Source organism: Thalia democratica, chromosome 7, assembly GCF_965202585.1.
Source record: "Thalia democratica chromosome 7, ktThaDemo2.hap1.1, whole genome shotgun sequence".
Taxonomy (NCBI): Eukaryota; Metazoa; Chordata; class Thaliacea; order Salpida; family Salpidae; genus Thalia; species Thalia democratica.
In genome coordinates this window covers 35,010,603-35,020,530 of record NC_139171.1, presented here as the reverse complement: position 1 = coordinate 35,020,530, position 9,928 = coordinate 35,010,603, and the positions used below count along the sequence as shown (strand labels likewise).

Sequence of the window (9,928 nt, the reverse complement as noted above, 5' to 3'; positions counted from 1 at the left end):
TTCACAACATGACCAACAAAAAAAGCATCCAAAACACCCTACGGCCGGTTTCGTCCATATTAGGACTCATCCGGCAGGCTTAGTCACTAGAAACCGCTGTTGAGATTTTACCAAGCAAACATATCTAGTATAAATTTCGAAACCACTCTTATTTACGCCTAAAACTTTTTTTGCTCTTCATCATCAATTCTATAATTTTAGTATATATTCAAATTGTGACCCATTACTGAAAAAAATAAATAATTAAACAAAAATGCCGTTTGTTAAGTTTAGACTGTCGACATTAAAATTACATTCGATTTACAAAAATTAGGGCATTAAAATTTTTGAAGAAATGCTATTTAAAACGTTACTACCTCAATTATAGCAGTTTTGAACAAAGCAGGTGTTATCTTTTAAATTCTAATCTCTATACTCAAACTCATGTAACATTCAACTAAGTGATTAAATTTATAAATTTATTTATTTTTTAAAAAGTAATACATGTATTTGTATATATTTTATATGCACAAATTTTTTATAAACATCAAACTTTGTCTTTAGCTTTAAATCAGGAATTTTTTTTATAAAATTTTAGAATCATTAAAGATTGCATAATTACTACAGTATAGTTAAAAAAATATTATTAAGTTGCTTTTAGTAAAAAGTTGTTCTAAAGTTTATTAATCAAAAATAACATCACAGTGTAGTAATTATTTAAAGTTTCACGAAAAAAAGATGTTGATACCAAAGCAGCTAAATGAAAAATTTTATTTTTAATTAAAAAAAACTGTTTATAAAAAAAACTTAAAATTTATACAAATATTCACTACTGTTGGGGTTTGAAAAAATCGCATTTTTTTTTACAAAATAAAAACTTATACATAAACTACTTATTTAAAACGAGCGTAACAAAATCATCAAATATTAATACAAATACTACTATTCAGGCTTGACGGGCATTGTGACGGTGAGCAGCTGCGTCCTGACGTCGAACTGGCAGCCGATCTGCTCGTCCACCAGGTCGTACGGCAGGTGGACGTCCAGGCTGTACTGCTTGGGCCGCGTGTTCACCACCAGCCTGTCCTCGTTCGCGTCCACCAGCACCTCCGAGGCCCTCCGGACGCCAGAGAGCAGGATTTCCGCCACCAGGTGCTCCGGGCGGCCGGTCTCGGGCTCCCTGGCCAGCACGTACCGCGGCCTCTTCACTTTCGCTTGTTGCGGCTGAATTTTTACATTTGAAGTTTGATAAAGATTGTTTTATTTGAGTTTGACATTTTTGAAGAAAAATCAAATGCCTGGTTGAAAGATGTAAATGCTTAAGAAGCTTTATATAAAGCTGAAACCACATCGTCACTCTTAACTCCGTAAATATATGGCAGAGTTAAAGAATTCCATGTTTGAAAACAACAAATACATTTAATACAAAAATCATATATATTTGCAAAACATTTAAATTTACAGAATACAACTGACTTTAGGGAGAGGATCGTTCTCGCCGAACTCCTGAACGAGCGCCTTCTTCCTCAGCCGCTGCTCCCGCACCCTCCCGAAGAACTTCTTGTTCCTCAGCAGCGCGAAGCTCTCGTCCACGTCAACGCCGTACTTCTCCTGCACTCCCTGCTTCACTATGCTCATCAGGAAGCCGAAGAACACCCTGCTCGCCTTGATCGTCGCCAGGAAGCCGGGGTTTATCTGCAAAAACTCGCAACGTTGAGCTTTCGAGCGTGGTATGAAGTTTCAAGCTACATGAACTGCTGTCAAGTTAAATTATTTTGATACTTTTTATTGTTTTACTGTTTTAATTTGAAATCTATAAATACAGTATCGGGGATACCAAAGGTTTTTTGTAAACTTCTTTCAGTTTTTTTGGATAAAAAATCAAACTTAAATTTAAAAAAAGCTTTTAATAGTATAATAGCATTAAAAATATACTGTAGAGCTATTTAATTTTTTTTTAATTGATTAAGAAAAATTATTCATAAAAAAAATAAATCTATTTGATAGATTTTTTGTGTCAAATCGAAATTTCATTACATGTAAAAATAGTTTAAAATACAAAGTTTTTCCAAAATTTTAGTTATTGTTGTTTTAAATTCAAGTTTTTCTCAAACATGTCAGATTTAAAATTTTTCCTGTTTTTTTTTTGCCTAAATTGTCAAATTACATATTTTTCCAAAACTCCAGATTTTTGGTAACCCTGAGTATATATCAAAATAGTACTAGTTGTACTATGAAAAAGTAAACTTTATATTTTACATTTCATAATATATTTACATTTTTGTTATATCAATAGCATTTACCTTTAAAATAAACCTTAATAAGAAAAACTTTTGAAACTAAAGAGAAAATTTTCTTCTAAACAACTATTTAGTATCGTAATTTAAACTAATGTAGTTTAAGGGCATAGGGGAGTCCAACACTTTTTAACTAAAAATAACATTGGCTCTTATATGAAAGCCTGAAGTACAAACTACAAGCCAATTTTTCTAGAACTAAAAAATCTTATTTAAACTTTGAGATGTTGTAATTTTTGTAAAAAGTGTCCGATACGCACGTATGGACCGCAAATTTTTTGCGGTCAATTTTCTCGGAAATTAAAAAAAATCACTAAAAACCTATCTGATTCTTTATTTTTTGAGCTAGAGAACTCAAATTTTCTGGAAACGTTCCTTTTATAGTTTAAATGACTTTGAATAATGCGACAATTTTAGTATAAACATTTTTAGATAAAAAAGATTTTTTTTTGACAAAAATTTTATTTTTTAAATAATAAAAAAATTCTGCATATAATCTTTTTTAAACTTAATAATGGACTTCTGTTAAAATTTGAAGAAAGTTGGTTAAAAAATTAAGAAGAAGATAAATTTTTAAAGAAATACTTATTTTTGTTTGATTTGCGCCTTTCATTGGGAACCTTTTGAGGTCACCAACTTTGATCGCTTATATCTCAAAATTTGATTGATTCTTTTTAAGCTATCAAAAATTTCTGATAGCTCAGACAAAACTCTATAACATAAGATCAACTTGTAAAAATCAAGGTGGACCCCCTACGCCCTTAAGTATAATTCATTGGAAAAAAAATTAAAACCTTGGAAAGTTAAAACAATCATAAACACAAACAACTACTCACAAGTCTCAAACAACTCCAAACTACGAAAAAAAATCATAACATTATGAATGTTGAAGCTACACCAGGGGTCGGCAAACTGCGGCCCGCGAGCCACATTAAAATTTTTGTTCAGCTAGTTTAACATAATAATATTTCTGAAAACACAAAATAAAATTTTATTGATATATTTAAAGGATATTCTATCGCCTAATTTTTTTTTGTTCAAAAAATTGTCTTTAAATATGTTTTTCAAAGCACATAAAAAACGTTCCTTTTTGACCTGCCGAACCCTGAGCTGCACAAACGAATTTTGACACGATCAAACCTTTACACCAACAACTAACGATGACGTCGTAGGCGGTGCAAGCTTTACTTTTGTTGTCGAGTTCCGTGTGACCCTCGCCGATGCTCATGGGGACGCGGTAGCTGACCACCTCGTCCGACTCGTCGTCGTACTCGTCCAGCATTTTCAGCAGCTCCTGCTCGCTTATCGTCTTTGGCGCCGGAACGCAGCTCGACGTGCAAATGTTGATGAACACCTGTGGGATTGGAATTTTTTTAATACATGCTTTTAGGAAAATATTTAATGTTTTTTTTTTAATGACCAACAGACTTGAATCCCCGATTAATATATTAAAAAAGTGTAAGGGTTGTTAATTATTGGGTAGGTATTAAAAATTCGCAAAGGGGCACTTTTGCACAAAGACATTTTTTAAAGGGAATATGTCAGAAAAGCACAGGTGACACTTTAGCACGGAGTGAAATTTTAGCACGGAGTGTCACTTTAGCACGGAGTGACATTTTAGCACAGAGTGTCACTTTAGCACGGAGTGACATTTTAGCACAGAATTTATATTGCAATTATTTTTCTATACTTAGATAACGTTAGGTACTGTTATATTTAAAATCTAAAAACGAACTATGTAACATGTAAATTAAAAGTTAACAAGCTTTAAATGAGTTACAAGTTTAACTTTGGTTTAAACTAAAACAAAGGTATATTTCAAAAAAATATTAACTTCTTTTACTATTTAAATTCAAATGATATTTTGATACTTTTATTTATTTTTCGAAATAAAACTATTTTAATAAAGCTAGCAATAAATACAAGCTCTATGGTTATTAAAAAAAATATAAGGCATAAATTAATTATAATAAGGCTAAACTTTAAGCGTACTAAACTTTTAAATAAAAGGTGAAATAATTAAAAATTAAAAACTTACTTATTTCATTTTAAGCTCATAGTAAAAACATTGTTAATAAGTTTTTTAAGACGATATTTAAAAATTGTTAGAGCTTATTTTCACATTTGTTTGTTAAGTTAACAATTTTTAAATAATTAAACATCATTTTAATGAACATTTTAAAAGATTTAAAATTATTAAGTGCAAAAATATCAGTCCGTGCTAAAGTGACGCCGTGCAAAAGTGTCAGTCCGTGCTAAAGTGACGCCGTGCCAAAGTGACACTTCGTGCTAAAGTTTCACTCTGTGCTAAAGTGACGCAGTGCTAAAGTATCACTCCGTGCTAAAGTGACGACACGTGCTAAAGTGACGCTGTGCTTTTCTGACACCTACCTTTTTTAATAATTATTTTACGATCATTGTTACTCCTTACCCTTGGTCAGTTTTTTTTTTGTTAGTTTTTATTACTCTCGGGCAAAACTGTCATTCTAGCAAAATTGACCCCCCGGGCAAAAATGACCTTTCGTGCAAAAGTGGCCCGTCTCCTCATTAATTAGTTTGTTGATGGAATTTCCGACAAAAAAAAGCTTTTATGCTCGTATTTTAAAGCAACTTTAAAAGTTAAAAAAAAACTATATAACTGCAAAGAGAAACATTTTTTTTTCAAAGATTAACAATGGCTTTTATACTAAGGCATATAATATGAACTATAAAATTATTTTCATAAAATATGTAATTAAAGAAAATTTTGAGTTATATGGATTTTTTTTTAAAGCGTATATAAAAGTATATTCTGATTTCTTATTACTAGTTGTGTCAGAAACTTTTTTGAACACAGTAGGGACATTGATGAAGTAAGCACCGTAGCAAAAGTGTGTACCTTACGGCTTTAGACAAATTTTTAGGGTTACCACAAATAGAGCTGAAAAAAAATTCCCGACTTTCTATGTAACTTTCTTAGCTTTTTTTTCAGGTGTAATTTTTATCACCTTTTGTAAGTTTTCTTCAGTTTCCAGTTTTCTTATTCAAATAATCAAGAATTACCACCATAAAACTTTCTTTAAATTGTCTTAAACGGTTCACAATGTGTGTTTGTAATAATTGCCAAATGTAAAAAAACTTCCAGCTAAAATCTTCAGAAAATCTAATTCCAAGTTTCTTCAAATTGTCTAAAATCTTGCACAGGGTGTTTTTGTAGTATTTGGCAAATGTAAAAAAAAAATAGCTGAAAACTCAAAGGTTGCCATATTTATAATTCTACTCTAATGAACACTATTTGCAATATATTTCGTGAGCCATTCAGAATTTTTTTAGAAAAATAAGAATTCTTGAAATATGTTGGTTTTGACTTCGAAACTGTAATATCAAATACGTATAACAAATTTACTTAAGTATTATAAACTGATCTGGAAAGAAAAAAAAGACTTTTTTTAACATTAATTTTTACATTAATAACTAAAAAACCAGCTAATTTTTACTGTTTATTTAAAATTAAAGAAACTTTTGAGTGAAAACTGGTCAAATTTTAAAAACTTATTAGGTTCTTTATGGGAAGCGCAAACTAAAAATGCAAAAAAAAAACTACTTCACCAAAAATATATCTCCTCCTAGGTTTTTTGAAATAAATACCTCAAACTTTCAGGAAATGTTTCTTGCAATATTTAAAAAAATATAATTTAAGAATTTTTAAGTTTTTTAACTAATAGTTTTTTTTCAATTTTACTGCAGATTATTTTATTATATGAAAGAAACACTTTATGAAAATTTGAGATATGCGTCTCAAAAATGTATTTTTTCAGTTATTTTTATTTATTCACTGTTTTAGTTTTCTCCTCCTAAATAGAACCTACTGTATTCTCTGACTTTATATTAAAAGATAGTTTAAAAACCTATAAAAAGCAACCTTTAGTTTAGTTAAAACAATTAAAATAAAGATCAAGTTATAGAAAAGTGATTTACATCCACCTATTATGCCCTTAAACATACACCTCCTCATTCTTTTTAAAGTTAAAAAAATGAGTTTTTTAGAAATACTTTTTTAATATTTAAAAGTAAAAAGTCAAAAAAAAAAATTTAAAAATGAACTTTTATAAAAATATATTTTTTACATATAAATTAAATTTATGAATATAGTAAGGATATTGACAAGTCAAACTTCTTTCACCTTACAGTTTTGATGTTTAACTTTATCGCACCTAACAATAGTGAGTGTCTACATCAGGGTTCCAAAACTTTTTTATAAGGCCTCTTTAAGAAAATTGAAAAGCTGTAGCCACCTCCTACAAGATTTCACAAAAAGCTACCCATAAATCAGCTTAATACTTTTTTTATTGCTTTTCATCATTAACTCCAAAAGAATATTTAGGGTAAGTTTCAAATTATGGCACCTTTACTACTTGTGGCCACTAAATTTCTGAAATGGCCCTGAAATTTGGGAAACCCTAATCTACGTAATATTTACAGCAAATACATTTTCTATATTTCGACTATGACTGTAAAAATTTATAATGTGTAGGTTAGTTAAAAGTTGTGAATAGATTTACATGAACCCTAATGTTGTAAAAAAAAACTGTTTATTAACTTTTCAAAAAAAAAACTTACTTTAGAAGCATCTTTTCCTTTCAGTTTAGTTTTAACACACAATCCCGGAGTTGGATTCACCGAGTTGTAATTTTTCACTTCATTTTCTCCTGAATTGTCTCTGGCACTTTTTTGAGATTGCAACAGCAGGTCATTGTAAAAATTCTCAAGCTCAGCATCGGATTTACTCTCGCTCGACTTGTTCACATTCAGCAACTCTTCCATTTCTTTTTGTCTAAAAAACAGAATTTATTGCACTCAAACAAAAAGCTTACATTTTGAATACTTTTAATTTATCAACTAAATAAAAGTCTCAAAGTTACTGGGTGCATGACAACTTAAATTCCAACAATTCAAACTCTGTGTTATTTTAAAATAGTTTTTTTTTAATCAGTGTTTTTTGTTTGTCATCTTTTTAACTAGACCTTTTTTTAATGCAGCTTCTTTAATTTTTTTATTGAGTTTCAGTTGTCATGTAACCAAGTTATTCAAATTTTGTAGATTTAGCTAAGTAGAGGGTTGCCAAAGGTTTTTTTAAAACTTTTTCAAGTTTTGACTTTCTTCCAGGTTTTTTAAGAATTTTTTTTGTTCTGTTTTCAATATAAAATCAAATTTAAAGTAAAAAACTGTAAACACCATTAAAACGATACTGTATAACAATTTTAAAGATGTTTTTATAAAAAATATATTTTATAAAATTTTGTTTATCCATTTGATAGATTTTCATATTTAATTAAATTCTCATTACTTTATGTGTAAAAACAGCTTAAAATTCCAGTTTATTTAGTGTTTTTTGTTCTAAATTTTAGATTTTCTAGGTTTTTTTCAAATTTTCTTAAATTTCAGGTTTTTTCAGGTCTTGTTTGCCTAAATTCTAGGTTTTTCTAAAACTTCAGGATTTTTGCAACCTTGTAGGTATGTTGAGTTTTTCATAATAATTCATATCAGAAATTTTTATTTATGTGCTTAAAGCCAAATCTTTGAGACCAGGCTTTTTATAATTTTTTGTCTATTTTGAGGTAGGAAACATCTTTAGTTGCCATATAAAGCAAGTTTTAGTACTTGGTTTGAGGGAGCATTTAAATTTCATTTAATTCACAAAAATTACTCACTTATCCAACTTATTTCTACAAAATGCTAACTCTATGTGAACTTATTACAAATATTTCAATGTAAGTTTAAATCTTACGTAAATTGTATCTTAGACTTATGTTTTTTTTTCTTTAATTTAACTGTTGAAATATATAGTACAAGTTTCAAAATTTGGTTTAGCGCAGTTTTATTTTTGCAGGTCAGATTTCAAATAAATTTTATAATTCTTAGCAGGCGGATTATTTTCACTCGGCGGACCATACGTTGCCAACTTATAGCCAAATTCATAACACTATCAACTAATAAAATATTTTTTAAAACTAATGTATTCAAAAGACCACATAAAGTTATTGATGCAAAACAACTACATAAAACATACTTAATATTTTTGCCTACTTAATACACCCTCTAATTTACATTTACTCTAAAAGAAAAAAAATATTTCAATAATTTACTTCAAATTCTATAAACTGATAATAACTTTTTCAGTTATTTAACTTACTAATAGTTGCATAAATTAGAATTGCCACTCTTAAAATAACAATCCAGCTACAATGAGCAAAAACTAGCCAGGTTTTATGAGAAAATGAAAAAAATTACTGGGAGCCAAAGACCAATAAAACTTACAGTTAATCAAGCTTGAAAAAAATAACAAAAAGGTTTTATATTTAGAAAAAAACCATACTTGAGGAAAAAGCTGAATTTAAAGCCATAAAAATCAGGCTAAGATATATGAAATAAATTCAAACCAGCAAGAGTTTTGCAAAAAATAACAAAAAAGCTTTGAAGTGGTCTACAAATAATTAATCTTAAATTAGCATAAGTGTGTTGCAACTCTGTTATTACATTTACTTATTCTTTATAGCAACTTAAACACAAATAAAATTTGTACCTTGTTCGAAAAAATTCAAAACACCAATAAGTTGAATTTGTTGTCAACTTCAATTATTTATAATCTGCAAAATAATGTGTTTAAAATATTTTGTAAGCATTGAAAAATGTTTAATACTGCCAAACATTACAAAAAAGAAAACATAATTATTTTGTTGAGAAAAGCTTAACTTATTAAAATCATTATAAGAACATTTAAATATGTAGTTAGTCAGTTAACAAACTAAATTTTTGCAGAAAAAAAAACAAGAATGTGCAGAATAACATAGTTTAAAAAAGCATTTTCCTAAAGTCCTACACTTGAAATTGCACATCAATTCAAAATGTTCTCATCCACCATGCAATGTTGATATGAATGTTACAACATCCTTTTCTTCCAACTCATAATCCTCTTTGTAATGGAGCTCCCAGTCTTCATCGTTTATCAGCACTAAAATTCCTGGTCTCACTGTGTCTCCGCTCATAAAGTCTGCTTTACGCTCTTGTATCAGATTGTCATTGATGTACATAATCAAGGACCTTATCGTCCATTTCTCTTCTTGTTTTTCCAAACTAACTTTGATGCACTTTTGATTTGCAAATAACAATTCAGCGCCACCACTAAACTCAAGTGTGATGTTTAAAGTCATGCTTTAAAAAAATTTTTTAAATGCTCCTGTTAATTTTGGTATGTAGGTTTGTGAAAAATAGAACATAATTACTACAACTTCTTTTGGTTTTGTTAAATTTCCAAATAACAACTTAAGGCAACTTATTTTTAACCTTTTATACTACAATAGCTCTATAATAAATCATTTAATACTTTTATGCAAATGTAATATTCTTTTAAGTAGTTCCTAAGTTATTTTTAGCTTTAGAAGTTATACAACTTAATTTAATACTTTTTTTTAATTATGAAATCATGACTATCTTAAAAAACAAAAACTATTGTGGGTATAGGGGAGTAAACACTTTTTTCACAATTTGATCTCATTTTATATTTTTTTTACTAAGCTACAAGTTTCTTTATACAGATTTTAAACACTCAAAATAACTTTTGAGATATAGCCGGTCTAATTCAGAAGCAACAATAGGTTACTTACGGGAGTTGC

The 9,928-nt window shown here is 28.9% G+C and overlaps 2 protein-coding genes across 2 annotated transcripts; both read right to left on the bottom strand.

The window, feature by feature from the left end:
* Nucleotides 1-649: 649 nt before the first annotated feature.
* LOC145840312 (PIH1 domain-containing protein 1-like) lies at nucleotides 650-8,932 on the bottom strand. Its single transcript, XM_082947527.1, has 5 exons — nucleotides 8,839-8,932; nucleotides 6,876-7,089; nucleotides 3,436-3,630; nucleotides 1,456-1,674; nucleotides 650-1,203 (listed from the first exon to the last, which is right to left on the bottom strand). Exons 2-5 carry the CDS (start codon nucleotides 7,077-7,079, stop codon nucleotides 922-924), a joined length of 900 nt encoding a protein of 299 aa, XP_082803653.1. The 5' UTR covers nucleotides 7,080-7,089; nucleotides 8,839-8,932; the 3' UTR covers nucleotides 650-921.
* On the bottom strand, nucleotides 8,902-9,488 carry LOC145840313 (ubiquitin-related modifier 1-like). Its single transcript, XM_082947529.1, has one exon. The coding sequence runs from the start codon at nucleotides 9,464-9,466 to the stop codon at nucleotides 9,167-9,169; it is 300 nt and encodes a 99-aa protein (XP_082803655.1). The 5' UTR covers nucleotides 9,467-9,488; the 3' UTR covers nucleotides 8,902-9,166.
* Between the last annotated feature and the right edge of the window lie 440 nt (nucleotides 9,489-9,928).